Here is a 27,583-nt window from a genome sequence, read left to right as displayed (position 1 = left end):
CCAGTGGGGAGAGTGATGCCCCCCTGGTGGGGGGAGCTATGTGCCACACCAGAGCACTTGGCACTGACAGAATTAGGGGAGCAGCAGGGAGGCCCCATTGCACCAGGTGCTGCAGAGACACAGGCCCTGCCGGGGCACTCCACCGCAGTGCCAGCCAGAGTCCTGCCCCCCGCCCCCCACAAAGCATCAGCCCAGCTGAAGCCTGAGGATAGGCCCTGCACTGGTGCCCCTGTCTTTGTGCTGGGCATATGGGGCAGGCGCCTGCCTACAGTGGTCTGACGGTCACATAAGCCCCCACCCCATAGGCTTGGGGGCGGCGGGGGGGTTAATCCCACACCATAGGTAGGCAGCCAGGCTCGCGATGTTTGGCTGCACCTGCAGGGCCCATGCCCGTGGCTCCACTTTCCTGTCTGGCTAGAGGCAGGGAGCCCATCCCCATGCCCAGTCCCTGGGGCCTGCAGGCTGAGAGGCAGCCCCCCCAGCCCTGTGGTGCTGGGCTGGTGCGCAGGGTGGGGAGGGGGGTGTGTTTGTTTGTGCACACGCATGGGGCTCACTGGCCAGTGCTGCCCTGTGCGGGGGCCACTCAGTGCCCGTGGTGCTCTTGCAGTTACACAAACCAGCGGCCTCTCGTGGGTGGGTGGGTGGGTGGGGCATGGGTGAGCCGACTAGGCCCTTTTAGCCATGCCCAGCCCCCCCCCCCACCCGCTGTGGGAGTGTGCCCTAACCTGGCCTTGGCCACAGCCACCCCTAAACAGCTCACACAAAGGGGCTGCCACCACTTCCTGGGACCTGAACCCGGAGTCTAAGAAGCTCCTGCTCCCCGGCTCAGGGCTGCTGCCCTGGGACCACCTCGCCCACCCTGTGTGTTACGTGCTCCAGCATTGCGCCCCCCCCCCCCAACATCGCTCAGCCAATTTGTGCCAGGGCCTCTGGCAGAAACCTGGCGCTGCAGCCCTTGCAGTGGGGCGCACGGCTCTTCTCTGCCCACCCTGGGCGTGCCCCGGTGGAGTGGCCAGGGCTGGCCGAGTCTCTGCTCCAGGGGGCGGGTCCAGGCGTTGGAGGCCCCGTGGGACGCTTGGCTGTGGGGTGGGAGGCGTGACGGTTCGGGGCGCTCAGCTCCAGGCCGTGGGGGCGGTAGGGTAGGGCAGCAGTAGAGCCAGGCAAGCGGGAAGGGGTCCAGTATCAAACATCCATGTGGGCCCCAACTTAGCTCATATGGATGAGGCTCACACGGGGGTGATGTGCCCCCCTCCGCCCTCCCAGAAGAGACCCTGTCCCTGATGGGGGGACACAGACCATAACCACACACCCCCAACCCCCTTCCCATGCCTGGGGTCGGCCTCCTCCTAGCACCACACACCCCCCTAGCCTGGCCCAGGCTGCTCTGCCGGGTGCTGACGGCCTGGGGCCCAGGGGTCCAGCCAGAACACAGCAAAAGGAGCCACCCTACAGGACTCTGAGCCTTGGGGCAAGTGCTGGGCTGGTGCCAGCCCCTGGCCGTCCTGTAATGATGCCTTGGCCTCCCCTCTCCCCATCACAGCCCAGGCCCAGGGGGAATCCATGCCCCGGCCTCCCCCTGTGCATCACAGGTAGATCCCTGTGCCACAGCACGTCTCTCCGGCCCTAGCCAGGGAAACTGAGGCCAGCAATGGGGAGTGATACCATAGGTCATGCAGCCAGGCAATAGAACCCAGGAGTCCTGGCCTGCCCAAGACCCTTTTCCCAGCTGGAGGAGGGTGGACTATGACCACGGTGACTCTACTTAGAACCAACTGTGGGGTCTGGAGACTCCCCCCCCAAAGCCGAGCAGCTCCTCTAGGCCCTCCCAGGCTGCTGGCTCTCAGGGCGCCACTTAGGCTGTGATGGGAGCCAGCTGGGACAGGCTGTGCTCTGGAGGCCGCTGTGCGGAGCAAGCTACGAAGCCAGGCAAAGGGAGCAGGGTCAGCCTGTGTTCAGCTGAAATGTAGGGGCAGAGATGGGGTCCCCCAATTTCAGCAGCAAGAGGGGCCATATTGGCAACCAGCACTTGGGAATTGACACTCACACTGCATCCCGCCAGGCACCCGGTGGGATTTGGCCCGAGATTTCCACGGCAACGTGAAAAGGCCAAATGCTCCATTGCTGCAGGGGGGGTGGGGGGGCAGCTCCGAGTGCTTGGCCCTGAGCCAGCAGGAGCAGGTCCTGGCTGACTAGAGCCCTGGGAGCTGCTGGCCTGAGCCATGGGCACAGGGACTTCTTGTGGGGTCCATGCTCTTGCCCCTCCAGGAGAGGCCCAGGCCAGACAATCCTTGCACCCAGGCTGGGTCACCAGAGGTGGCGGTGGGGGGAAGTGGGGAGACAGAGGGCAGAACCTGGCTCCCCTGAGGTGCAGCAGCTGCAGCTGGGCCCTCCTGATGCTCGTTCATTGCATGCTCAGGCAATGGGTTGGATGAACCACACCCCAGCGGGAAGCTGCAGGGGAGAGGTGGTGATACCATGGCCACCCCCTGCCGAGGCTGCACTCTGTGACCGTCCCAGGTTGGGGCGTCGGGTACAGCCCCCCCAATCCAGTACAGGCACAGCTATAAATAAGCAGCTTTAATCGTCTGTACAAAACTCTCCAACTATGAAAATGACCTTTAAAAAGGAAACGCAGGCAAAGGTGCCAGGGCAGGGCGGGGGGCAACGTTGTGAGCCCTGGGACATGGCCACCCACAGGCTCCGGGCAGGCACCGCTGCCAGAGCCACCCCCCACCTCAGCCCTGCCCTCTTCTCTTTCCCTGCAGCCCCCGCAGTTGACGCCCAGCACCAGCACTGTGCACGACCGGGGCAGGCACTGCCAGCTGCTGCTGGAGGGGGCCAGAGGCCTTCCCCCGGGGACCTCGAGGGCGGGCGGTGGGGGAGAGGCAGGGCAGCAGCTTAGAACGCTTTGTCCGGCGGCGAGGGAGAAGGGCTGGAGAAATGGACCAATGCTGCAATACTGAGAAGGTGCCACTAGAGGACCCCAGTGCCCAGCATTGCAGGGAGACCGGGGGGCAGGGCAGGGGGCAGGGTGGGGGGCCGTGCTGGAGAGTGAGGCAGGAGATCCCCTGGGACTCCAGGCCCTAGCACAGGGGAGGGGCTGGAGGCTCTTTGGGCCCAGCCCATGGCACCCACGGCCTGTCAAACCGTACCAACGAAGCCCCCTCAGAGCACCCGCCCCTCCCTCCCCCAAAGACAGCATCTCTGCTCCCAGGCAGCCCCTCGTCCACAGTGTCACCCCTTGGCAGCCAGCACCGCCCTGAGGTAGGGAAGTGTATTACACCTGTGGGGAAACTGAGGCACGTGTGGGTGATTTGCCCAGGGTCAGAGAAGAGAGTCAGGAATAGAACCCAGGAGTCCTGGCTCCCAGCCCCTCCCAGCAGTAATGACTAACACTCCTGCCATTTAAGCAGAGACACATTGCCCACGACACAGCACAGCAGCCCTGATGGAGCAGCTCAAGCTGGGCCAGGTATTACTGGATCAGTCCCATCGGAGCAGTGGCCTTCCCATCCCCACTGTCCACGGCTCTCTGGCCACAGCGCTATCCGGTGGTGACCGTGGTGCCGCTGCCCAGTTTGATGATCATCTGCTGGCAGTCATGGAGTGTCCGTTTGTCGCCCAGCTTCTCCAGGGTGCGGGCGGCCTCGGCCAGCATGCCCACACGCTGGCCTGGCGCAGAGAGGAAGCTGGGCGGGAGGTAGCAGCAAGCCAGCAGCAGGGCCTCGGCGTGCTCCCGTGGGGTGGGGTGGCTCTCCGGCTCGCCGGCTGCAAGAGCAAACAGAGGGCCCAGCTGGTTCAGTGCTGGCCGCCAGCACGGACAGAGGGGCCCAAGAGGAGAGACAGGGCCGTGCAGGGGAAGGCCCAGTCCACGATCACGCGCCCGTTGCAGAGGGGGACGTGCAAAGACGGACGGGGGGATTGGTCCTGCCCCTCGCCCTCGGGGTGCCAGCACCTGTTCGAGAGCGAGCCCTGCCAGCCACACACTGGGGAACCTTGCTGATCCCTACACCCTGGACTGGCCTGGGGCTGGCCCCCCGCAGCCCTGCACAAAGTAGGCTGAATTGGGTCCATCTGCTGCCACTGGGGCACGCAGCCCTCAGCCCAGCCCGCCAGTCCCACCCATGCCCTAACCTGGTGGGACTTCTCCATGTCATGAGCCGCTGGGTCTCAACCCCTCTCATAAGGGGCGGCCATACAGCCCCCCGGCCGGCACCGGTTGGCAGTCCCAGGGCAGACAGGGCCATGGAGGCTGCATCCTCCTCCTAGCCCCAGGGCAGGGCCGGGCACATGCCCCGGTCCCTGCTAGCCCAGTAGAGCCCCCCAGATTGGGGGGCAGAAGGCAATCTGGGCACCCTTCCCCCTGCTGCCTCCAGACCACCTGGGCCACAGGCTCCCCCTTCACCTTCTTTGCTGCTCTGAGCCCCTCTCCTGCGCAGGCTGCGGTCCAGCAGCTGGTGGGTCCTGGTGGGGCTGGCTCTGGCCATCAGCCTGGCAGTGGCTTCATGCAGGAACACCTGGGGAGCAGCCCACATAGACAGTCAGCCTCTGGACAGCCCTGCGCCCGCCCAGCCCCCAGGGAGAGTCTGCACCCCAGGACTTTGACCCCATCCCCATGCTCTGGCACAATGCCAGCCACGGGACCTCAGATCACGGTGGGAGGCATGTGCTCAGCAGAGTGGGGAAGCAGACACCCCCCCCAAGCCCCTCACCCCAGGGCTCACCCGGCGCATGGCTGGCCGGAAGGCCTGGGCCAGGCGCCGCAGGCTGCTCAGATCCTGCTGGAAGCCCCGCAGCTCGAGGGCCGAGGCCTGGTAGACACAGCTCAGGTGCTGGCTCACATTCATCTGCTGCTGCCACACGTTGGTGCGGGTCACCAGGAGCAGATCGCACAGGAGGAGCTGAACCGCCTGGGGGGAGAGAGAGGCGCCAGTGAGGGGGAGGGACAGACTGTGTGGGACACAGATGCCACCCAGGGCTGCGCCCACAGAGACTCTACCGGGAGCAGGCGTGGCCCAGGGAGATTGGGCCTGACCCTCCCCCACCCTTCCACCATGGTGCCATGGAGCAGGTTGGCCCATCTGGGTCCCACCTTTCCAAATTCCTTGGTGGCTACGGTGATGCCCCGTTGAGAGGCCATGGCTGGTGCGAGGGAATTATAGTTTGGGGGTGTCTCCCTGGGGTCTGCCAGGGCCGGTGCTTGGTGCTGGACAACAGCCCTCTCCAGTGCCCAGCAGGGGCACCACTGCCCTGGCCCCTTGCTGCCGGCTGGTGCTCGGTGCTGGAAGAAGCCCCATCTGGGCTGCACTGCAGGGGCATTGCACACCTATTCTCACACATGCAATGCAACTACAATGCACCACAGCTGCGGCCACTGCGCTGTGCCCCTCTGGATGGTCCCTTCCTGCAGAGGTGTGTGTCCGGTGTGCCGGGCCCCAGGGACATCTGGATGCATGGCCTGAGGGAGCCAGATGGCTCCGCTGCATACGGCACCTGCTTCCTGGAGCGCTGTGTGCTTCGCCCCAGAGGTGGCTGTCTTTTAGTGGATGCAGTGCATGCTAGGGGAGAGTCCGGTTACACGGCTGAGAACAGTCCGTGGTCACACCCACCCCCCTACCGAGGCCACAGGGAACAGGCCAGGGACTCACCTTGTCAAGGGTGCCAGTGGCGGGCGAGCTGAGACCCAGGCTGTCCCGCAGGTAGCCACTGGCTTTCTCGCACTGGCCCAGGCTGGCCTGGCTGCTGTCCTGCTTCCCAAGCAGGGCCCGCACGGCCTTAAAGGAGTGCAGCGCAGCCCTGGGCAGGGTCTTCCTACATGAGCGGAGAGGGAAACGGTCATCATGGTACCCCCAGCTGGGGTCTCCCACCACTGAGGGGTGGGGCTGGGATAACCGACCCCTGTTCAATGCTGCCCCGTCTCTTGGCCTCACCCCCAAAGCTGGCTCCCTGAGATGCAATGGGCACCCCCTTTTGGAGATCATGTGACTGCCCAGCTGATCACATGACACTGTCACCCCCCCAACCCCGAGATCCCTGGCCCATTTCCCTTGCAGAGCTCAGCGCTGTGGCAAGGGGGTGCCGTTCCCATCCCAGCGATGCACCCCCCTCACCCCTGCAGACACTCACTCTGACACCTGCAGGGCCCTCGGCATGGTCTCCACCAGCGGGTACAGCCGTTCGGCCGCCTCATCGTCCCCCTGCAGCCAGTGAATCGCCACAGCGACGATGGACGCCCACCACTTGGCAACGGGGTCACTGCCTGTGAGCGGGGCACAAGGGACCGATGGCATCAGCCAGCCTATCACGGCGAGGAACAGACACTCGCCTGCCCTGGCCGACCCCCACCCACCCACCCCCAGATGCCCCCCACCCCAATCCCATACCCACTTGCCCCACCTTGGATCTCCAGCCAGTACCTTTCACAGCCCCCCTAGGTCACTGTTTCCACCTTGGCCTGGACACCCCGGGTGCCGCGTGCTCCTGGAAGTTGCCCATGCAGAGCCCCAACTGCAGCTATACCCCTTCCTCTCAGCGGCAGGCCCCAGGGCACGTGCCAGGCTCCGGGCCCCTCTCCCCTGCCCCCATCCGCACCGGTCAGCGATGGCCTCACCTGTGCTGGCTGCCATGCCGGAGCTGATGGAGAGGGTGCAGCTGGGGGTGCCGGCGGTGTCCGAGCAGCCGTTCAGCAGCTGCAAGTACTCCAGGGCATCGGAGAACTCCCTGGGGCCGAGGGGAAGAGGAGCTGTTAGGGACGGCTGCCAGGAGAGCGAACCATCCTGGGTCCCAGCCCCCACCCCAGAAATTAGAGGTGCTGCGGGGCGCAGCTGGGCCCTGGGTGATGAGGGCTGGCAGCAGGGACGAGGTGCTCAGGGCCCTGCTGGGGGCGCAATGCCATTGGCGGGAGGGACCACCGGGCATGATCCTCAGGTGGGTGCTTGGGCCACATCCCTGCAGGACGGGGACTGAGTGGTCGCTGGCAGGGTGCTGCAGGCTGGGAGGAAGCTAGGAGCTGGCAGGCTGGGTGCATCCCTGCTCTGGGCCCCACGGCTGGTACTTACCCTTCTCTGTGTGCCGCTGGCGGGTTGGGGTCCGGCATGGCTACACAGCACAGGGCCTTCTCCAGCAGGTGCTCACGGAACAGCTGGGTCACCTGAGCCAGGGGGTCCACTGGGCCCCATGGGAAGCGCCAAGAGAGGCCTGTTAGTTGGGTTGGGGGGAGGATGAGCGTCCTGGCTAGGGGGAGGAGCCAGCTGAGGGGCCCTGTGTCCACCATGGGCACTGGAGCCCAAACGCTGGGTCTCCAGACCCCAGAGCCCTTGCCAGGCACAGAGCTGGCACAGGGGTCCAGGCACCACGGTGTTAATAAAGGCCACGGGCAGGCTGGAGCCTGGCAGGGCGCCCAGCAACCCTGATGCCAAGGGCAGGGCAGGCAAGGGCCCACTTTAGGTCAACTGACGGAGACCCACTTTTCCTGGAGACAGAGGCCACAGCGTCTATGCCTCAGGGGCGAGGGGCATCGGCAGAGCCGCAGGTGAACCCCGGGGGCAGCTGTGGGTCAGGATTGAGGGCACCGGCAGAGCTGAGTATGGGGAATGCGGGCACAGTCCTTGTCTGGTGCCACGCAGAGACGGAGCTGGGCAGTGAGACATGGGGAGACAGGTACCTAGGTTGCTGGTGGAGCTGTAGATACTGTCCCTCGGGGTGCCCTTCAGAGACCAGTCTCCATCGACGAAGAAGCGATGGCCCACAGGGTGGCACAGCCACTGCATGGCCGGGGGCACGGTGCCGCTGTGCGACAGGGACACCTGCCGGGCGCTGCACAGGAAGGGGCGCTGCGAGGGCAGAGACACGGCTCAGCCCCTCTGGGAGAGATGGGGCCGAGCCCAGGCTGCATGGCCCCAGGGGCAGCCAGGCAGGATGGTGCTGTCTGGGCAGAGTGCCATGGCCAGAGCTGGCAGCCAGCTCTAGGGGTGGGTCTGAGGCAGCAGGAAGGTAGGGAGGGGCGATACCAAACTGCATGGGCCCAGTGCGGATACCAGGCTGGATAGGTTCCTGGCAGGTGGTGCTGGGGTGCCAGGCTAGATGGGCCCCAGGCAGCCCCAAGCAGTAGGAGGGTTTCTGACTGCGGGGAATGCTTCCTGTAGCGTCCCCTCTAGAAGGAGCCCAGCGGGTGGGTCTGGGCTGGTGTTCGCAATCTGGGAGGGCGGGGCATGGAGGAGCCCCGCCTCCCCTGAGCCAAGCCCCACCCCCAAGCCATCCTTACCGCCAGGAAGTGGACACGCCGGTGAAGGCTGGTCTTCACGCGAAGCGCGGCGGCCACATAGATCTCGGCCAGCGTCGCCACAGAGACGGTGTCACTGGCGCACTCAGCCAGGTTGACGGCGCTCAGCGCCATGTTGATGCCGGAGAGATGGCCCCCGACGTGCTTCCCTGCGGGCAAGGGGATGTGGGACATCAGCACTGGGGGGCTCACACCGGGCTCAGGTCACCCGCAGAGCGAGCGGGAGGAAGGGGGGTAGCAGCTGGAGAGCTTGTGCCACTCCCCCGTGCACGGCACGGGCTGGAATAGCGGGGGGTGGGGCGGGGAGCTGCGGGGCGGGGCTGAGGGGCATAGGCACAGCTGAGTGAGAGGCCGGCACAGCACCTGCTCAGGGATGGGGCAACCACATATTCAACCCAAATCCCCCCTCCCGCCGCCAAGGGGGACCGGATCCCTCTGGCCCAACCCCCAGTAATCACAGCCCCCTCAAGGCCCGCAGGTGCCCCCTACCTGTCATGTGCAGCTGGTGCAACTTGTGGTAGACCAGGGCGGCATCGCGGGCGCTCTTGCGCACGTCAGCCTTCAGCTCGCTGTCCCGCCGGAAGCCGCCCGCCCGCCCGGCCAGCCAGCGCCCCACCCAGAGACGCTGCAGCAGGTGGCGGATGAGGTTCCACATGAGGCTGCAGGCCAGGTCGAAGTTGGAGGTGGGGAGCGGGCGGCCCAGGGCCTTCAGGCCCGTCCACAGGTGCTGGGAGGCCTGAGCAAAGTCCCCCTGGCAACACGGAGAGGATGCAGGGTGTTAACGCACTGCCTGCGGGGTGGGGAATCCCCCTCCTGAATATCAGGCCTCTGGCAGGGCAGGGCTTTTCCTGGGAAGTTGGGAGCAGAGCATGGCAAGTGGGCAGGGCCAGGGAAGGGCTGTGCCAGGTGGACAGGGAGGGGCAGAGCTTTGCCTTGCGGCAATTGAGGGTAGGGCCTTGCCAGGTGGGCAGGGTGGGGCTTTTCCTGGCAGGAATTGGGGGCGGGGCTGGGCCAGGTGGGCAGGGTGGGGCGGGGCTTTTCCTGGCAGGAATTGGGGGCGGGGCTGGGCCAGGTGGGCAGGGTGGGGCGGGGCTTTGTCTGGCAGGAATTGGGGGCGGGGCTGGGCCAGGTGGGCAGGGTGGGGCGGGGCTTTGTCTGGCAGGAATTGGGGGTGGGGCTGGGCCAGGGGGGCAGGGAGATGCGGGGCTTTGGCTGTTAGGAGCTGCTGATCGCCTAGTGAGTAGGAAGGAGAAATCAAACCAGGGCCAACCTGGGGTGGATGCATAAGGCTCCGGGCTGGGTCCTGCCCTGAGGCAATGGGAGCCCGGAGCCCCCTTCCCAGGGCGCAGCCAGCCAGTGCTGCTCCTTACCCGGGCCAGGTCCAGGTCTGCCTGCTTGCGGTGCCTCCAGAAGAGGATGGACGACTCCGAGTGGGGGCGGGTGACAGGCTCACCGTAGATGAAGAGCCGGACGAAGGCTCCCAGCACGACCAGCACGTTGAGCAGCCAGAAGATCAGGGTGGGCCAGCCTGAGGCCTCGTCTGGGCACAGGGCGCAGAGAGAGCCGGCGGGGACGGCGTTAGCAACACGTCACAGCTAGCTCTGGCCCCACCAATAGACCGGAGTGCCCCCCACGCTACGGACCGCATCACTCAGCAGGGAGTGTCACAGCCCATTGGGCCACACCCCACACACAGGGCCCCCCGCCAGCACTGGCTGCTCCTCCCAGTGCCCTGGACACGCGACTGCACTCAGGCCCCTCTACCCTCTGGCCAGGCCCCAATTGCCCCAGCCACCCAGCCCCCTGCTCCCCTCCAGCCTGGCCCCGATGGCCCCAGCCACCCAGCCCCCTGCTCCCCTCTAGCCTGGCCCCAATCGCCCCAGCCACCTGCTACCCTCCGGCCTGGCCCCGATGGCCCCAGCCACTCAGCCCCCTCTATCCCCAGGCCTGGTCCCAATCGCCCCAGCCACCCAGCCCCCTGCTCCCCTCTGGCCTGGTCCCAATGGCCCCAGACACCCAGCCCCCTGCTCCCTCCGGCCTGGCCCTGATGGCCCCAGCCACCCAGGTTCTGGCCCTGATTGCCACTCTCTAGCACTAAATCCCCTGGCCAAGCGGCTGGCCCCGTGCTGCTCCCAGCACTTACCTATGGAATCTGGCTTGCCCATTATGCTCCTGCCAGGGCCTGGGAAGGCCCTGCTCTCTGGGGCGCCCTCGGGGCTGGTGCCCTGCAGCAGGGAGGCCAGGGGGTTGAAGGAGAGGCAGAGGAAGACGAAGGCGCAGAGAGCCATGCGCGAGCGATCCAGCATCCCCAGGCTGCCGGTGGACAGCTGCTGCTCCTTCTTCCCCTGAAAGCCCAAGCGCAGAGGTGGGCGTGAGTCCTTGCTACAGGTGGTGGGTCTGCTCCGGTGGCACCCACGGAGCGCGTCAGGGCGTGAAGGTGAAAGGCACCCAGCTATGCCTAAAAGGTTGGGAGCCAGGCTGCGCTGCACAGATCTGTCACCTCCTCACCCAGGGCAAGCCAAGCTGGGCCTGTCCCACACGCCCTGGCATCCGACAGGAGCCTCCACGTCTGCCGGCTGGGTAATGGACCAGGCCAAAGCACTGTCTGCAAGCAGCCTGGCTAGGGCTCGCCCCTGGGTCAGGTGTTTCACCCCACTGTCCCTAGCTCCGCATGGGCACCCGCCAGCCCCTGGCTCCAGGCGGGGGTCCCGCCAGAGCCGCCTCCTGCCCAGCCCAGCGCCCCCCGCCACGGGACCTTGGTCTCCTCGAATAGCGGGCTGTCGGGCTCTGAGTCGCTGCTGCTCCCACTGCTCAGCGAGAGGGGGCTGCTGTGGGAGGGGGAGCCCACATCTGAGGGCGGGGGCGTCAGCATGTCCATCATCTCTGGCTTGATCTCCTCCATGGACACGTCCGGCTTCCCGCGGCACGTGGACACCAGGTCCTTCAGGGACTCTGAAAGCAGAGGGGCCATGAGGACAGGCTGCCGCTTACAGCTCCCCCCAAGTGGCTGACCCAGCCCTGTGGCTTTGGAGAGCTTGCGCCACCCTCCAATGGGCTTGGGCTCCTGGGGCATTCATCACCTCGGGCTGGGCAGTTCCCCAAAGCATCCTCCCCGACCACTGCCCCTCTGCCTGGCCTGTCCCACAGCACCCCTCCACTGCCCCTCTCCCCTACAGTGCCACCATACCTCATCTCCCCGCTGCCAGCCCTCACGCAGTCCCCCGCCCAGAGGCCTCCCCCGTGACACCTCACACCTGCTACTGCAGTCCTGGGCCTCTGCTGGGGCCAGGCTCAGACCCACCAAACTCGCTTCACTTGTGGCATAACCTGGGTTCAACTCCCAAGTCCCTCAACTCCCAAACCCTCCTCCCGGCCCTCCAGCTGGGAGAGCCACCCCGCACTCACTGTTCTTCTGGGCGGCCATCCTGAGGGCCACGTTCTCCTGCTTCAGCTTCTGGTTGCTCTGCCGCAGGAAGCGGATGTAGTCGATCGCCTTCCTCAGAATGGCCGACTTATTCATCTGCCCGAGAGAGGGACACGGCCGCTCAGGTACAGCTTCCCCCCACCGCCGGACGCAGCCAACCCCGGGGAGAAGGTCTAGAGTGGCCCCTGGCAATGCTGCCCTCCCCCCGCCCCCGTGCCGACCGCTGTCAGGTGCTGTCCCTGCAGAAGAACTCAACCCACCGGCCATGCCTGGGTCATGGTAGCACCAGGGGACATGGCCGCCAGACCCAGGCAGTGCAGGGACTGCTCCACCGTACCCCCAGCCCGCTCTGCTGATGCCCCTCACTCCCGGCCTGCAGCACCTCCTAGAACCCAGCAGCTGGAAGGAGGGGGGAACCAGAGCGCTTCTGTCTTGGGACAGCCACCCCCTGCCGCCACAGGCCCCACCGCTGCCCAGGTACCTTGGCCTCCGAGCCCACCACCAGGTCCTTGAGCTCCATGATCCTGTCGTTGATGGAGGAGCGGTAGCGCTTCTCGATGGCGTTGTGTGCGGTGCGCTTCTCGCCTTTGTTCTGCACAAAGGCTGGCTTCCCGCTGGCCACCAGCCGGTTAATGGGCAGCTTGTCGGCATCCACCATCAGCGGCACCGTGGCCAGGATGGTGCCTCCGCTCACCAGGGTCTGCGAGAGAGCAGGGCGTTGGGACCGTCCGGAGAAAGGAGTATGCCCACCCTGCCAGGCTGGGGGGAGGAAAGAGGCCCTCCGCCTACCCCAGGCAGCTCCCCCCACAGCTCTGCCAGGACGCCTGGCTCCTGACCCACAGCAGCCCCCTGCCCTGCTGTTCCAGCCCTGGGCTCCACTGCACCCCACCCCCACCAGCTCTGCTGCTGCCCCCCAATCCAACCCGCAGCCCCTGCCAATCCAGCACTGCCCCCCTGCTCTGCTGCTGCCCCCAATCCCAACCCGCAGCCCCCTCCTGACATTCCCACCCATGAACCACTCTGGGGCTGACATTTGATCGCGTCCAGCTCCATTTTCGCTTTGAGATGTGGAGCTTGCTGAGACCCCCCGAGCTCGTCCCCTTTGGGCTGGGACCTGAGCTTTGCTTTTGCGATTGGCCGATGCCTTGACCCCCGTCCCAGATATTATCTATGGCTTTAACTGGCCGAGCCCCTACTGGTCTCCAGGGAAGGTTCCCACATTTAGCGGGGGTCTGCAGATGGCGGGGTGGGGGATGTGCCATGAGCCATGCCAGCGGCTCTGTCTTGGAGGGGCTGGCAGTCCCAGGCCCTGGCTGCGCACCAAGGGAGGATATGGAGGAAGGGTCCAGGAGTCAGGAGCCCTGGGTCTGTTCCCAGTTCCCCGCTGACTGGCTCTCACCCCAGGCCTGAGGCCAAACAGCAGATCCAGCTTGGAGACGTGGGTTTGTGGGGGAGACTCACACACAGGGACCCCTGAGGGTTTCACTTACCGGGACCTGCAGCGGGGCAGACTGGACGGCCGCCGTGGTGGCCAGCGAAGTGTGGCTGGAGGTCTTTGCCCCAGAGACGTCCGTCTTCACAGCTGTCAGGAACAGGGACTCGGCCTTGAAGAAGTGGGGCTGCAGCAGGACCTGTAGGGTGGGTAGAGGGTTAGTGCTGCAGCCCCACATCCCCAGTTCAGGGAGCAGGAGTGCCTGGATCTCCTGCTGCCTGTCCACGCTCCTGGCCCCAGCTTACCGGGACTTGCTGGATCTGGGAGGAGACAGCTTGGGAGGTGCCGGTGGTGGCCGTGGCCAGCAGCTGCTGGGGCGAGATGTTCTGAACGTGAGCCTGAAGGGTGACGGGCTGCATCTGCGGAGAGGAGTGAGGGAGGCTGGCCGGGGACTGGGGAGCCCCTCCAGGCTGCACTGCTGAGAGCAGAAAGGAGAGCGAGTTAGACGCAGCGTGGAGCTTGCTCCCCACACTCCAGGGGCCCAGCCTGCCCGCGATCCTGCATCAGCCAGGCAGACCAAGGGCCTAGCTCCTCTGCTTTCCTCACTCAGGATGCTCCAGAGAACGTTAATCACCCATCACGCCCCACACTCTGCCAGGGGTCCAACCAGAGCTGATCACACCCTTGAAAACAGCCCACGCTTCCCACCTATTTTGCCCTTTCCCCATTGAGCAGACCCCCCCACAGGGATATCCCCCTCAGGGCCCCATTATTGGTGCTCAGCTTGCACTCTGCGTGCTGGCTCCCCTGGCAGTAGCAGAGGTGACAATATTATAGGTCCTATATAAACACTGGCTCCCACGTCTTTTTTTCAAAACAAAAACGAAAAATTTGGTTTATAAATTCATGTTTTTAAAGACCCAAAAGGACATTCCCACCCAGGGTAGAAAAAAATTGAGGCCAAAAGATTAGGTCTAAATTACTTGACAGCGGCCCTTTAAATTAACCCCTTACAGCACTAGCTATGGGCCTGCGTGGGGGACAGCGCAGCATCTACAGGAGCTGATTCCACTCCAGTGCTGCCCCCTAGACTACAGCCCTTTCAGGGCCAGTTCGGGGTGGGACCCAGTGGGACCCAGCCCCACCTCAAGGGGCCCTCCCCCGATCCTGAGCCTCACCGGTGAAGCCGTGCTGATTCTGGTAGCCCAGCAAGGGCTGTGCAGTGAACTGGCCTTGGGAAGCCGGGACGAAGCTCTGGGCCGTCATCACCCCCTGCTGCGGCTGGGGCGGAGGCTGGGGCTGGCTGGCAGACAGCGCCATGGGCTCCTCCTTGATGTCCGATGCTGGCGAAGGAGCCATCGTCAGGCCTAGCCCGGCCCTCAGCTGGGGCTGCGGTGAGATGCTCTGCAGTGGCGGGGGCACCTGGTACATGCTCATGGGAGCGGAGGGGGGCGCCTGGCTGGGCCCCAGGTAGCCGTCGAGAGAGACGGCTGTGGACGGCAGCCCCACAGGCGTGCTGGCCTCTGGCATCGGGGCAGCAGGTGCGTCGAATGAAGAGTCAAACAGGCCCGGGAACTCATTGTCCTGGGTGTTGATCAGCTGGAGCATGTCTGGAAAACACCCCAAGCCGGCCCAGCAGTGAGAGGGATCCCACGTACCACAGAGATCTACGTCCCCCTGACTACAGGGCTTGCTGGCAGGGATGGGGATCCACACACCCTGCGGGGTGAGGGCTGCCCACATTGCAACCAGACCCAGCTCAGTTATTAGACTGCCAGCAGGGTAGATGCTGGTGCTGGATTAAATGGCCTTGGGAACCTGGCGTCCTTGTATCCCCAGCCAGGCCAGCTCCCCCATGCTGCCCCAGCAGCTGAGCCTCAGGGCTGGCACAGATGACCTAACTCCAAGACCTGCTGGACCCTGGGCCTCGCCGCTGAACCTGGTGTTTGTGCCAGCCGTGGGTTTTGTCATTTAGGAACTGGGCTGAACCTCTGCAAACTCATCTCAGCGGGGGGGAGGGGCACCACCACCCAAGGACCCAGTCACTGCCTGCTGGGCTGGACCGAACCAGCAACTGGGGCCAAAGGCTGTGTCTTACAGTGCGTGCTCAGCGTTCCCATTCACACCCTCCGCTGGCTATTGAATGTGACAACAGGGGCATGCCCACCCTCCCGCCCAGGGGTTGCCCGCACTCATGCCCAGGGGTTGCCCACACTCACGCCCAGCAGGGCAAGCAGGCTGCTCTGGGATGGGCAGAGCAGGGCGTGCTGGGACATACAGCCCCGGTGGGTCATCCCTCTGTATTCAACGGCTTCAGGCTGCCTTTGGCCTCCGGCATCTTTGCTTTAAAGCTCCCTCCGTCCCGGCCTGCCCCACGGGGTCCCAGCCACCAGCGCTCAGTGACAGCGTGTGGGGGTGAAGGCCGGGCTCCTCACGTGCCTCCTCATGGGTGGCTGCAGGGCCGGGCTGCCAAAGTCCCCATCATCAACTGCCCCCAGCTGCAGCATCAGTGCCACACACAGGACTGCGGGGGGTGTGTGTGTGTGGAATTCGAGGGGGTAAAATGACAGCCCAGCATGGCAGGCTGAACCGAAAGCTTTCAGCCCTGCTGGGCCCAGCCCAGCCCGCCTGAGCCCTGTACACACCACCCACGCACAGCGCTCCAGCCCAGGGGAGTCAGGTACCGTCCTTGGCATCTCAGCTGTGGGTGTGATAACTGCATCTGCCAGTAGGGGGAGCCTGAAGACCGGCCGCCACGGGGAGACCCTCCGGGATACAGCCAAGAAGTGGGGAGACACAGGGAGCTGCAATGGGGAGGATCTAAAATCTCACCCCTCCTCTTACGGCTGCTCCATGACCAGCCGGACCCCAGAGGGCCCGATCCTGCAGCCCTCCCTCATGTGGGCTGCTGCCCTGGCCTCACAGGGGGCTATGCCGACGAGCAAGGGAGCTGGGCCTGGCTTCTACCCCATCGCAACCTGCAGGGGAACTAACGGGACCCTCAGGCTGAATGGCAAGAAAACAATGAACAGGAGTGAGACGACCTGGGCTGTTGACAAGCCCCCAAGGGAGGGGCAGCCCCCCTGCGTGGGCTGGAGCAGGGCTGCAGGCCCAGTCCTGCGCGGGCTGCAGATGGGGCAGGGTTATTATTGCTTTCCGTATTACAGTAGCACATACAGTCAATACAGCCCATTGGCTGAGGGGCTCTACGTACACACGACGAGAGACAGAGCTCTGCTGTCCAGCCCCACAGAGCTTACAAACCAACAACGGGAAGGGGAAAAGCAAGATTATCATCCTGGTCCCGGTGTACAGAGGGGAAACCAAGGCACGGAGCAATTCAGTGACTCACCCAAGGAGTCTACAGCAAAGCAGGGAATTGAACCCAGGTCGCGCGTGTCCCAGCCCAGCAGCCATCACCCCCCCTCTCCTGTGGATATGGAAGGCTGAGTCGATGCTTCCTGCTACTTACAGCCCCTTCTGGGCTTTGCTTCAGGTTTCCAGAGGCTTTTTTGACCAACTAAAAAAACCCAACCCCCGCCCCACTCCTTTCCCCAGCCCCACAATTGGCTGCTCAGTGCCCCTGTCGCAGATTTCTCTGGTGTAAATTCAGCTGTGACCCCATGTCCCGATGACACCGACACTGGAGCAAAGCAGCTGGGGGCCAGGCCCACGCTGCAGACAGCGCTGGGGAGCTGCCGGCGGTTAGGAGGTGGCGGGGAGAATCCGGGTCTGAGCCATGTCAATCCTGTACCTCCAGAAAGGAAACTCACAGCCCAGGCACGGAGCAGAGGAGATGTCTCCAGTCAGCTGGGCCCATCCCATTATGTATTGCTGTCTCCTGCAGGCTGCCCTAGTTCTCCCTGATCCATGGAGCCTGGCGTCCTGGTTTCTGCAGAGGGAGTGTGGGGCAGGGACCAGGATTGGTGCCCACAGCATGAGCTCATGACCTGCAGTGTGAGAGGGCCGGCAACCCTCCTGTCTAGACCGCCCTGAGGCTGCTCCAACTAAGCAGGGGACAGGGCTCCCCATCAGGTAAACGCAGCCCTCGGTGCTCACGTTCATTTGCCGTGGCAGAGTTTCCAGGCCAACATTTCGGGGGGGGTGGCGGGGGAGCTACTCCATCACGACACCCAGCCATCAGGTGGGAAAGGGGCAGAATCCACGACGACGCTATTCTAGCCTCTGGCAGGTGTGCGAGAAATGCACACTCTGGACGTCCAGAGCAAACCTGAGTTCGAGAGCTACGTTCTTCCCCCAGACCTGGGAGCCGCCCCTCCCTCCCCACCTGGACAAGGCTGCCACAGGGGCCGGGGTCTGGAACCTGCTCTGCTGGCTGCAGGAGGCAGAGTCTAAGCCAGGGGTGGCCAACCTGGGGCTCCGGAGCCGCATGCGGCTCTTCAGATGTTACTATGCGGCTCCTTGTACAAGCACCGACTCCGGGGCCGGAGCGACAGGCGTCAACTTCCCAGTGTGCTGGGGGGTGCTCGCTGCTCAACCCCTGGCTCTGCCACAGGCCCTGCCCCCACTCCACCCCTTCCCGCCCCCTCCCCTGAGCCTGCAGTGCCCTCACTCTCCACCCCGAGCCTCCTGCACCCCAGGAAACAGCTGATCGGGAGGTGCGGGGAGGGAGCAGGAGGCGCTGATCGGTGGGGCTGCCGGTGGGCAGGAGGCGCCGGGAGCGGGGCAGGGGGAGCTGATGGGGGGCGGCTGACATATTACAGTGGCTCTTTGGCAATGTCCATTGGTAAATTCTGGCTCCTTCTCACGCTCAGGTTGGCCACCCCTGGTCTAAGCTGTTCCTTGAAACCAGACGGGCAGGCATCAGCAGGGAAAGGAGAAAGCTGCAGCCAGCAAGGCCACGTGGGCTCTCTCGTGGCATCTGTTCACCTTGGACGACTCCACTCCCACGCAGCAGTAGCTGCTGGTTTGTTTCACCACATTTTACGAGTGCGGCACGGGGAGATGGTCCCCAGTCACACGCTGAGCCAGTGGCCTATCTCCATCGGAACCCAGCTTTCCGACACCTAAGGCTTTGCTCCAATTAGCTCCAGCCATTAATAACATTGTGCACTGCCCTGGCACCTTCTCTGCTGGCTCTTACCCAACTGATCCTTCCAGCTCAGCCACCAGATAGGTCGGTATCGCTGTCCTCACCATGTGCATGGGGAAACTGAGGCACGGAGTGGTTGTCGTCTGAGGCTCCCAAAATTGGAGACACCCAGAACCAGGCTGGAAATGTTGGCTGAGGTGACTTGCTTTAGTTTATGAACCATGTCAGCAAAAGCCAGATGTCCTGGGTCCCACCTCTACGTTAGCTCCCCCCCCCGCTCCCCGCCGCATGAGATCGCTGCTCACATCTCCCTGCTACACAAAAAGGCCACAGCTGCAATCAGGCCAGATTTGTAACGCTATGCCAGAGCTTAGCACTGCTTGGGTAACTTCTGTCCCTGCTGTGATCATACCTGTATAGTGCTGGGCAGAACCTCAGTGCAGCTGCACTCTGAGTCTGTATAACTGCACAGAGCAGCATTATACAATTATAACACAATACACAGCATGCACGGCTAGGAAGCACACAGTAGGGGTTATGGTCTATTTGAGATCACATAGTGTGATTAGATACTTATAATGCAATCTCTCTCTCTCTCTCACACACACAGACACACACTATGGAGCATGCAGTCTGTCTATTTCCAATGTGGCCTTCACCAGGGTTTTGTGGCATAATTCAGAGGTCTTGCACGGAGCATTTCCAGGTGGTCACTTAAGAATTGCCGGGTAACGGTCCCCCACTCCACCCTTCTACAAACACGTTTATTCAGCTTTATAGGGATGCTGTAAATGTCTTTTTCCAAACGGAGCGAGAGAGGAGAGCTAAGGAAGCAGGTGTGAGGGCAGAGGGGACATGGATTGGGGGCTGCTGGAAGGAAAGTGACAGACTCAGGCAAAATACAAAAGCCTGCAGCCCAGTAAAGTCCCTGAGTGAGTGGATGCTGCAGGAGACAGGCTGTCACTCATTACAGGTGAGTAGTTCCCCACCTCTCCCACCACTCGCTCACCCCACACTCCCCAGACTCAGCCGCCTGTAGAATTGCGCGATCCTCCCTCCTCCTCCTCAATGCAACTTCCAAAAGGACAGGGCCAGGCGCTGCTGTGACTCCACGCCAGCGGCTCTGGAGTTCTGCCGGGATGGCTGGGCTCAGCAAGCACTGCAGACCAACGATGGGCTGCACCCCACAGAAGGGGGTCCCCAGCTCTCCGGTCGGCCCAGGCTCCTGTCCTGACAGGGCAGCATTCAAGGGAACCAAGCAGGAGAGATTTCAGCCTCCGCCCCAAACAGACCCTCGCCCGCTGCGGGGGTTGGGGGGGGACACTTGCCCACATGCCCTGCCTCAGTCTCCCCACAAGGCGGGTGCACATCTGGTGGGAGGGGTGGGGGGGGAAGCAGACTGCACATCTGGAAATCCATATGCACCGAATAAGCAGTGTGTGCGCGTGGGGGGGGAGATACCTTCGAAAGTGCACTCCATCCCAGCCGCGGCCCAGGGACAGGCCAGGCGCCCGCGGGGCCCACGAGCCCAGATCAGCCCGGCCGGCTGGAGGGAGAAGGGTGGCAGAGTCTGGGCAGCGGGGCGGTGTGTGCTTATTTCAAACCCGTGAGCCTCCCGCCCGCTCTGTCCCGCCTCCCCAGCCGTCGGGGAAGGAGTGCGGGTGGAATTGTGAATCACGGCCCTTGCATGAGGTGATCCCTCTCCGCCAATCGGCGCCTGCCTGCCTGGCCTCGCTATCCGGCCCTGCCAACCGCCCCCAGACAGCCTGGGCCTCCCCGCGCAGCCTCCAAGGTGAATGGCGCTGGGTTACTCCAGGCCGTTTGCCTTAACCCCGGAGCTGCCAGCCGGGGTTACTCTCGGTCATTCACAGTTAACCCCTTGGGAGCCAGGCGCTTTTGAAGGATGCTGCCTTGCAGTGCCTTGTTTCTCTCCTTCCATCTGACACAGGTGCACCCCCCACCCCCTTAGCGAGGGCGGATCCCAGGATCTTGCCTCCGGTCTCACGGCTCGGGGATCAGACAGTGGGTAGAGCGGAGGGCAGACCCTGCCCGCTCGGGACAAAGGCATTTGGCCCCGTGCCTTTCAAGCCAACGCCAATCATCAGGGCTAGAAGCTGGGTGCCCCATCTCCGTGCGGGGCAAGGGGACATAGCCTGGGTACGTGGCCACATCCGTTTCCCAAACGGGCCCTTCCCCCAATGCCACACTGGCTAAGCAGGGAGGTTTGTGGAGTGTCCCTTTTTCCCTATGGGAAAATATGGTCACCCTAAGCTTTCCGTGCGGTCGGCGGGCATTCCACATCCAGCGAGGGCACTGCGTGGCACGTCTGACTGGGCAGGAGAACCTAGGTCACCCCAGCTGGGGGGGGGGAGCAGGTGGGGGGAATGGCTGACTCCACAACAGAGAAATTCTTTATTGTTGCATCAGAGCAAGGAAAACACAATCCAGAGGATGCCGATACCGACTGCGTGGAACCAAAGGCCATAGGGAATGACACTGGACCAAAGGGGCAAGTCCTCGCGCCATTCGAGGGTCAGATAAAACCTGTTTGTTCGGCAGGGTTCCCTCGTACTCAGGTAGCTCTGACCCTTCTCTGCTCAGCTCCCTGGCCTGAGCCACCCATCTCGACTGCCTGTGTGCTCATGCCCCACTCCCCTCTCAACAGGTGACCAGGACCCAGGAGAAATGCAGCCGGACTCCTCCGAAGATACCCACAATGCCTCATTTCTGCCCACCAAATACCACACTGCTCTGTCCAGGATCCCAGGTGGAGCCCCAGCCCCCACATTGCTGTGCTGTGAGGATTAGGGGTAAAGGGCATGGATGGCAAAATAGCCTAGTTCAGACACTTTAGCTCTTCCCCACCCTTTTATCCTCATTCCCCCTTGTCTTTCGTCCCCCCTTGGGAACGTGTGTCATCCCAGCCAGCCATGGAATGGGAGCATGTGAAATGGGATAGTCTTACACTGCCAAAGCACCTTGCATCCAACAAGCTATTTATAACCAGGAATGGCATTCTCCCTAGCATCACCAAAATGCAGCCACCTCTGGAGCAAAACATGGCACCTACTAACCGCGCACAGCAACAGTTTAGAACAGGGAGTAAAGGACACTGCAGCGCACTAAAAACAGAAGAGGGGAGGAATTTAACAGACAGAATGCAACTGACCTAATGGGGATCTGGCCCATGGCATGGGACTAAAAGCACACCGCTGACATCTGCATCAAAACTGAAGCCCTGCCAGGAATTTAGTCACACTTTGCTCCTAGAGATAACAGCATCAGCTGTGCAGCATTTCTGAAACAGGGCAAGCCCTTTGCCCTGGGACAAAGTCCACGGTTGAATTGCAGTTGATCGGAAGTTACCTTCTGACTTCACCGGGCAGCAGGAGGGCACGTTTTCTTTTCAGAGATTGTTGTCAATCTCTCGTCTAAAACAGATCTGGGCATCGTACCCACGTTGGTGAATGCCGGGATGTCAGCTTGACACGAGGGGAGAGTGAGTTCTGCTCCACCAATCACCCCCCCCAGGGAAAAGAGCAAATGCAGTCCCCTGCAAGGCCCACGGGTGCCAGGCTGGGGTTCACTGTCTCTGGGCCAGCTCCCAATTCTTCACGGCGTCGGAAGAGGCTGCTGATGCACCCATCCTTCCCCTGGGAGTGAGGTAACCACCTGGCACTCAGTGATTTCCACAGATGCTGAGTGTCCAGGTCTCCTACGGCCATCAAGCGGAGCACTGGGGGCTCAGCACCTTTGAAAATCAGGCCCTAAGTGCTTTTCCCTGTGCAGCTCTCAAGGGGATTTGCAAAGGTGAGTGGGAGTGACTAGCCCACGGTCACACAGCAAGGCAGTGGCAGTCAACCCAGGCTCCTGACTCCACAATGCAATGCTGCCCAAGTCCTTGCAAAGGTCAGCCCGCTCCTCTACCGTTCTGTCCCCAAGTCCTGCCGTTGCATTGATGGCAAGAGCCCTTGCCTGCTCCAGCTTCACATCAAGGGCTCTCCACACCCTCAGCAGGGCTCCCCCTAATTCCAGTGGGGCCTACCCAGCCCACAGCCACAGCAGCCAACCCATCGGGATTACTCATTGCTTGGAGGAACCACGCCAGACTACCTCAGAGCAAGCCAAGCTTGCAGGTGAGCACAGCTCCTATTGGCACTGGCAGAAACAACCTGTCCCCATCTCTGAGCAGCTCTGCTGGAGCTTGGGGACAACCCCCAAGACAGGCTGGCTAGTGAGGAGATGCACGGAGGTGACTGGCACAGCAGCGCACAACGCTGCAGGATGGTTGCGTCAGATGTCCTGCCAGCAGCTTCCATGGGGCAGGGAGGGGCCGAAAGAAACGACAGTCTTAAGGGGCTGAGGCAGGGGGTGTGCACAGCAAGGGGCTCTCCTAAGGAAGATGCCGGGAGCGGATCATGGGGAGAAGGGATCCTCATGGGAGCTGCCCAGGCAGGATGGGTGGCCTCTCGGCAGGGTTCATTGTATTTATGAATGCCACCCAAGCGACATGGCTCGGCCCTAGTCAGGCTGCTAGCTCCGTGGGCGGGGGCTGCCTTTCACTGCAGTGCTCAGAACAACAGGGCCCCTTGAATGCACTCAATCAATGGGGTGAGGCTGGTGCTGGGCATACATGACTCACATATGAGCGAATACAAAAGTGCCCGTTTCATACGTGACAAGGCGTGCACAGGGCCGGGGGGCGGGAAGGAACCCACTGAGCAGCCCCTGCTTTTCCCCAGCTCTCACACTGATTGGAGGAGGTGCGGGGGGGGGGGAAATCTTCTGATGTTTGGAATGCTGGAGGTCACCTGCCTGAGCCTACGCCACGGAGCGGGAGCTTTGCCGTAGGAGCAGGGCCCCAGGGGTGACCTATTCACAGTGCTCAGGGAACCCACGCAAGCACCCCTTTCAAAAAAGGTCAGCGCAGTACACCCTCAGCCAGAGCCCCCATTGACTCAGCAAGCGGGTCAGGGTCTGCCCAGGTGCAGCAGCTTTCAGGATCAGGGCCATAGTTAGCGTACACCTGCTCCACCTTTTGCAAAAGGGCACATGCCCCAAACCTCTGACTATACGGCAGGGAATGGGGGGGCAGGAGGTCCTTTGCGTGGTTAATGAAGGCAGGTTTTACTGTCTAATAGAATGCAATGAACTGGAGGTGGGTCTGGACCACAAATGCCAGATCCAAAGCTCCCTCTGCTCTGGCTCTCCGCTCCACAGCTTGGACCCCATGGATGTGCAGTACATAGACCATATAACATAACTGCCTTTTACTAATCTTCTTCTCAAGGATAGTCAATGTAAAAAGCCAGCATGATTGCATCATTAAGCTGTGAAATTAACCCCCCAGAAGGCCGATGATGGTAGGAGTTAATATTGCCAGAGCAACCTTAAAACTTTGCCACATTAGCCACACACTCACCACGTTCTTTCCAATGTTAAATGTAACCCTTAATGTATTGCTCTTTATTATTCGTTCAGAGAATATAAACTACCAGCCAGGCAACACGGCAGAAGGTTTAGCTCTGAGCAATCCTCCACTTGAGTGACAGACCGCACAGACTTCAGATTGCATTTAACTGTCACTTTTCCACCAATTTTAAAGCCCAGAGGGATCGCAGTGATCATCTAACCTGACCTCTGGCAGAACGCAGGGCGGACAATTCCACGCAGAGATTCCTGCATCAAACCCGTTAAACTTGTGGTTGAATTAGAGCGACTCTTCTGGAAAGACATCCACCCTGGAGTTAAAAGGTGAAGCCCCAGGCCCCATTGAAATCGATGGCAAAACTCCAACAGAGGCAGAATTTCACCCACAGATGCCAAGTGACAGAGAGGCAACCACTTCCCTTGGCCAGCTGTTTACCCTCACTGTTAAAAAGGTGCCCCTTATCTGCACTTTGGATTAGTCCAGTGTCTTCCAGCCATTGATCTCCTCCTGCCTTTGACTGCTTGATTAAAGCGCCCTCTTGGCAGGTTATCTTCCAGTTTGTTTGCTTTTAATTTGGGGAGGCAGAAAAAGAAATTGCCTTCCACCACTGACAAACTCAGCTGACAAGTCCAACACCCGCATACATGCCTTTCTCCACAGCTAGCTGCCCTAAGCACCTCACAAGCTCTAGCAGCTTGCCACAGGTGCCCCTCTGAGCCACAAAATGCACCTTCTGACTAGCTAGACATGCAGCGCCTGCTGGAAGTGAACCAGGTGCTTCAGATCACTCACAAAACCAGAATGTGACGACACTCCTGGACTGACGAACGTCGGAAAGGATGGGTTGAGCGTGCAGAAGCACACGAATGTCATCTCTGTTAAACCAAGCTCACTTAGGGCCTGATCCAAAGTCACCGGAACGCCTCTCATTGCCCAGACTGGGCTTTGGATCCGGCCCTTCCACCCACCCATGATTACTTTGGGGGTTCTCCCTGCCCAAATGTGCCCCCTCATCCCCACTGTCCCTGAACACAAAAAATGGCATGACATCAAATCTAATCCAGACACAGTCCAGGCCTGGAGAGCCGCAGCTCCCGAGGCGAACGCTCCCGAGAGTGCCTAGCACGATGGGACCCGTTCTTGGGCTCTCCCGAAATAAACAAGACCCATACGAACCGCAGGCTCTGACGGAGACCCTTGGGCAGCCCGAACCACAGCAGAGCCTCCTGAGGTGTCACGACGGCCGGGGAGGCTGCAAGCTGCCTTTCGCGGGACCCACCTGGGCTCGCAAAGGAGCAGGGTGCGGGGCGAACCGGTGATGCTGCATTTCGAACCCGCCGCGCTGAGCTCTGCCAGGCGCCTTTAGGCTGCCCAAAGCATCCCGGGCAAAGGGGCCAGTGACCGAACGTCCCGCTCGAGGTCCCCACCACCCACCAGGGTTCCCCACGGCCCTGCTGGGGGGCTGCCCATTGCACTGTGCCCCCGGTCTCCAGCGGGGTGGGGGGGGCTCTCTGGGAAGCCAGCGGGCACTGTGCAGAGCGGGCAGAGAGAGGGGCTCAGGGGCAGGGCTGCTCCCTGGAGGAAGGCAGCGATGGATGCCCGGCCTGGGGGCACGGGCCACCCCTCGGACCACGCCCCCCCCAGCCCTCGGACCACGCCCCCCAGCCCTCGGACCACGCCCCCGCCGCCGCCTGCAGGCCGGCCGCGCGCTCGCGCCTGAACTCTCCTCGGCAAGAGGGAAATGACCGAGAGTAACCCTCCCGCTGACGTCAGCGCCCCCGGGGAGCAAAGGGGGCGGGGCTTGGGGAGCAACCACTCCGCACAGCGGCGGGCGCGGAGCCAGAGCCCGGAGCCACCCGAGGAGCGTCCCCGCCCCTGGGGACCGGGCTGGGTTTATTATTAGCGGGCCTGGCTTCCGAGCCGGGCCCAGCACAGCCGGCTGCAGCCCCCTCTCCCCCGAGCGTGCACCCCAATTGCAGCCGGCTAGAGCCCCCCGAGCGTGCACCCCAATTGCAGCCGGCTGCACCCCTCCCCGAGCGTGCACCCCAATTGCAGCCGGCTAGAGCCCCCCGAGCGTGCACCCCAATTGCAGCCGGCTGCACCCCTCCCCGAGCGTGCACCCCAATTGCAGCCGGGGACAGCAGCAGGCTCCTAAAATCAAAATCTATCAGGGAGTAATTACATGGGGAGCCCCCAGCGTGATCGGAAATCACAGAAACTCTCCGCCCCCACCCATGCACCCAGCCCCCCACCCAAGCGAGGGAGAAGAGAACCCCCGAAATGCGGTGCCCGCCTGCGGATCGCTGCCCCTCTCGCATACACACACGTGTGCGACGTGAGCGGCTTCATCCCGGAGCTTAGAAACGCAGAGCCACGGGGCTAGAAGGGGCCAAGATGCAGGACTGGGGGGAGGGGACCAAAGAAACCCTCCCACCCCCACCGCGCCGAAGTGTAAAAAGCACTGAAATGAAACCCAGCCCCCCTGCCTAAGCCAGGCGCCCGGGGTTCACAGGAGCCTTCAGCCCCCATACACCCCCTCCCGGCTCCTCCCTGCCCCCAGACCTGGGCTGAGCCGCCATTCAGCAGGGACTTGGGTCAGGACCCAGCTGTCCATTGCCCCAGGCGCTGCCCCCCCGCAGCCATGCCCACTCCTGGGCCCCAGCTCTGCCCGGCCGCTACCCACCGTCGATGTCGCTCAGCAGGGCGGTGGCGATCTCGCTGGATTCCTGGAGAGTCAAGGAAGGGTCCAGGCTGTCCAGAGAAGTGTCATCAAAGCCGAGGCTGGTCATTGTCGGCTCAGCAGGGCAGTGTCCCCCCCTGGCTGGGGGGGTCACTTTGGCGGGTGCTGCTGGGCTCTGGGGGCTTCCCCCCCTTTCCTTTCCTGCTAACAAATCCTTCCCCCGGAGAAGCCCATGGAAACAAGCCACTCAGCAGCAAACACGAGCAGCCCAACTTATGGGCAGCGTCCGCAGCCTGCCCGCGGCCCCCACCTCCATGGCTGGGGCTGGGGACGGGGGGGGGAAAAAGTTGCTCAATTGAACTGTGCTCAAACCTGCTACTGGGGAGGGCAGGGGGGGCGGAGCCGCAGCTTCTGGCTCCGCCTCCGCTGCCTGATTGACAGCCACAGCCTTTTAGGGCGGGCGCACCCTTCCCCCTCCCCCCGGCTGCCGACCAGAAAGGGAGCCGGCGGCCGCGAGGCACAGTTGCGGGAGGGGAGCAGGCGCGGGGGTGCCCCAGGAGGAAGAGGCCCATTGCAGCGGCGGGATTGGGGTTTGGATTTTGGATGCAAGGGGCAGGGCTGCTGCGGGGTTTCTGGCGGCCGCGTGCAATGGAGCACGGGACGTGTGTCCCGCCGGAGGGAGAGCAGCGGCGCTTCCCGAGCCTCCTCTCCCCCATGCACCGAGCAGCGTCCGCGGGGCGACCAGCGGGGGCGCCCCGTCCGGGGGAGCGGGGCGCAGGACCCAGCACGCCTGGAATTTCATGGCCTGGGGGGATGGCGCTGCGTTTCTTTCTTTTAACCGGGGTAAAATTACTCTTCCCCCGATATACATTGCAGTGTGGCTGCATTGCCAGTCAAAAACCGCGCCGCGTGGCTGATTCTTGTCTAATCTCTGACTGCAGCGCAGAGGCTCCGAAAGGGGGAAAAGGTGCAAGCGCCGGTCCCCTGCCGGTCGTAGCGAGCCGAGGTGCAAGGCTACGTCGGGGATATACGATTCCAGGCAGCCCCCTCTGCTTCTGCAGGCAGCTTCCCTATCCCGGTCTGTTCTGTCCGTCCCACCCACCGTTTTCCACAGCAAACAGGCCCGGGGGGTGAGCTGGGGGCAGCCACAGGCTGCCTCGCGTACGCTGCAGGAGCCTTTTACTAGAAAAAAAACCACGCTGGAATTGCTACCCCCCTTCTGTCTGCCACAGAGCAGGGAGAACACACACCGCTAGGCGGGGCGGGGGGGGGGGGGCAGCAT

At 62.8% G+C, this 27,583-nt stretch overlaps 1 protein-coding gene across 3 annotated transcripts; it reads right to left on the bottom strand.

Moving 5' to 3' along the window:
- Positions 1-2,562: 2,562 nt before the first annotated feature.
- Positions 2,563-26,728, bottom strand: SREBF1 (sterol regulatory element binding transcription factor 1). Of its 3 annotated transcripts, none has more exons than XM_077828185.1 (19): positions 26,305-26,728; positions 14,316-14,747; positions 13,443-13,612; positions 13,196-13,336; positions 12,187-12,405; positions 11,687-11,801; positions 11,037-11,233; positions 10,425-10,626; positions 9,652-9,821; positions 8,771-9,032; positions 8,264-8,430; positions 7,664-7,832; positions 7,059-7,167; positions 6,611-6,720; positions 6,127-6,259; positions 5,649-5,811; positions 4,725-4,910; positions 4,406-4,517; positions 2,563-3,768 (listed from the first exon to the last, which is right to left on the bottom strand). In XM_077828185.1, exons 1-19 carry the CDS (start codon positions 26,408-26,410, stop codon positions 3,545-3,547), a joined length of 3,387 nt encoding a protein of 1,128 aa, XP_077684311.1. In that variant the 5' UTR covers positions 26,411-26,728; the 3' UTR covers positions 2,563-3,544. The 3 variants fall into 3 exon arrangements, with proteins under 3 accessions (XP_077684311.1, XP_077684310.1, XP_077684312.1); XM_077828184.1 differs by having other exon boundaries at positions 13,443-13,615; positions 26,305-26,726; XM_077828186.1 differs by lacking the exon at positions 26,305-26,728 and adding an exon at positions 19,652-19,739 and having other exon boundaries at positions 13,443-13,615.
- Positions 26,729-27,583: the final 855 nt, after the last annotated feature.

Source organism: Eretmochelys imbricata, chromosome 10 (genome assembly GCF_965152235.1).
Source record: "Eretmochelys imbricata isolate rEreImb1 chromosome 10, rEreImb1.hap1, whole genome shotgun sequence".
NCBI classification, from domain to species: Eukaryota; Metazoa; Chordata; order Testudines; family Cheloniidae; genus Eretmochelys; species Eretmochelys imbricata.
The sequence above is the reverse complement of the archived record's forward strand: the minus strand, read 5'-3'. Positions and strand labels throughout refer to the sequence as shown.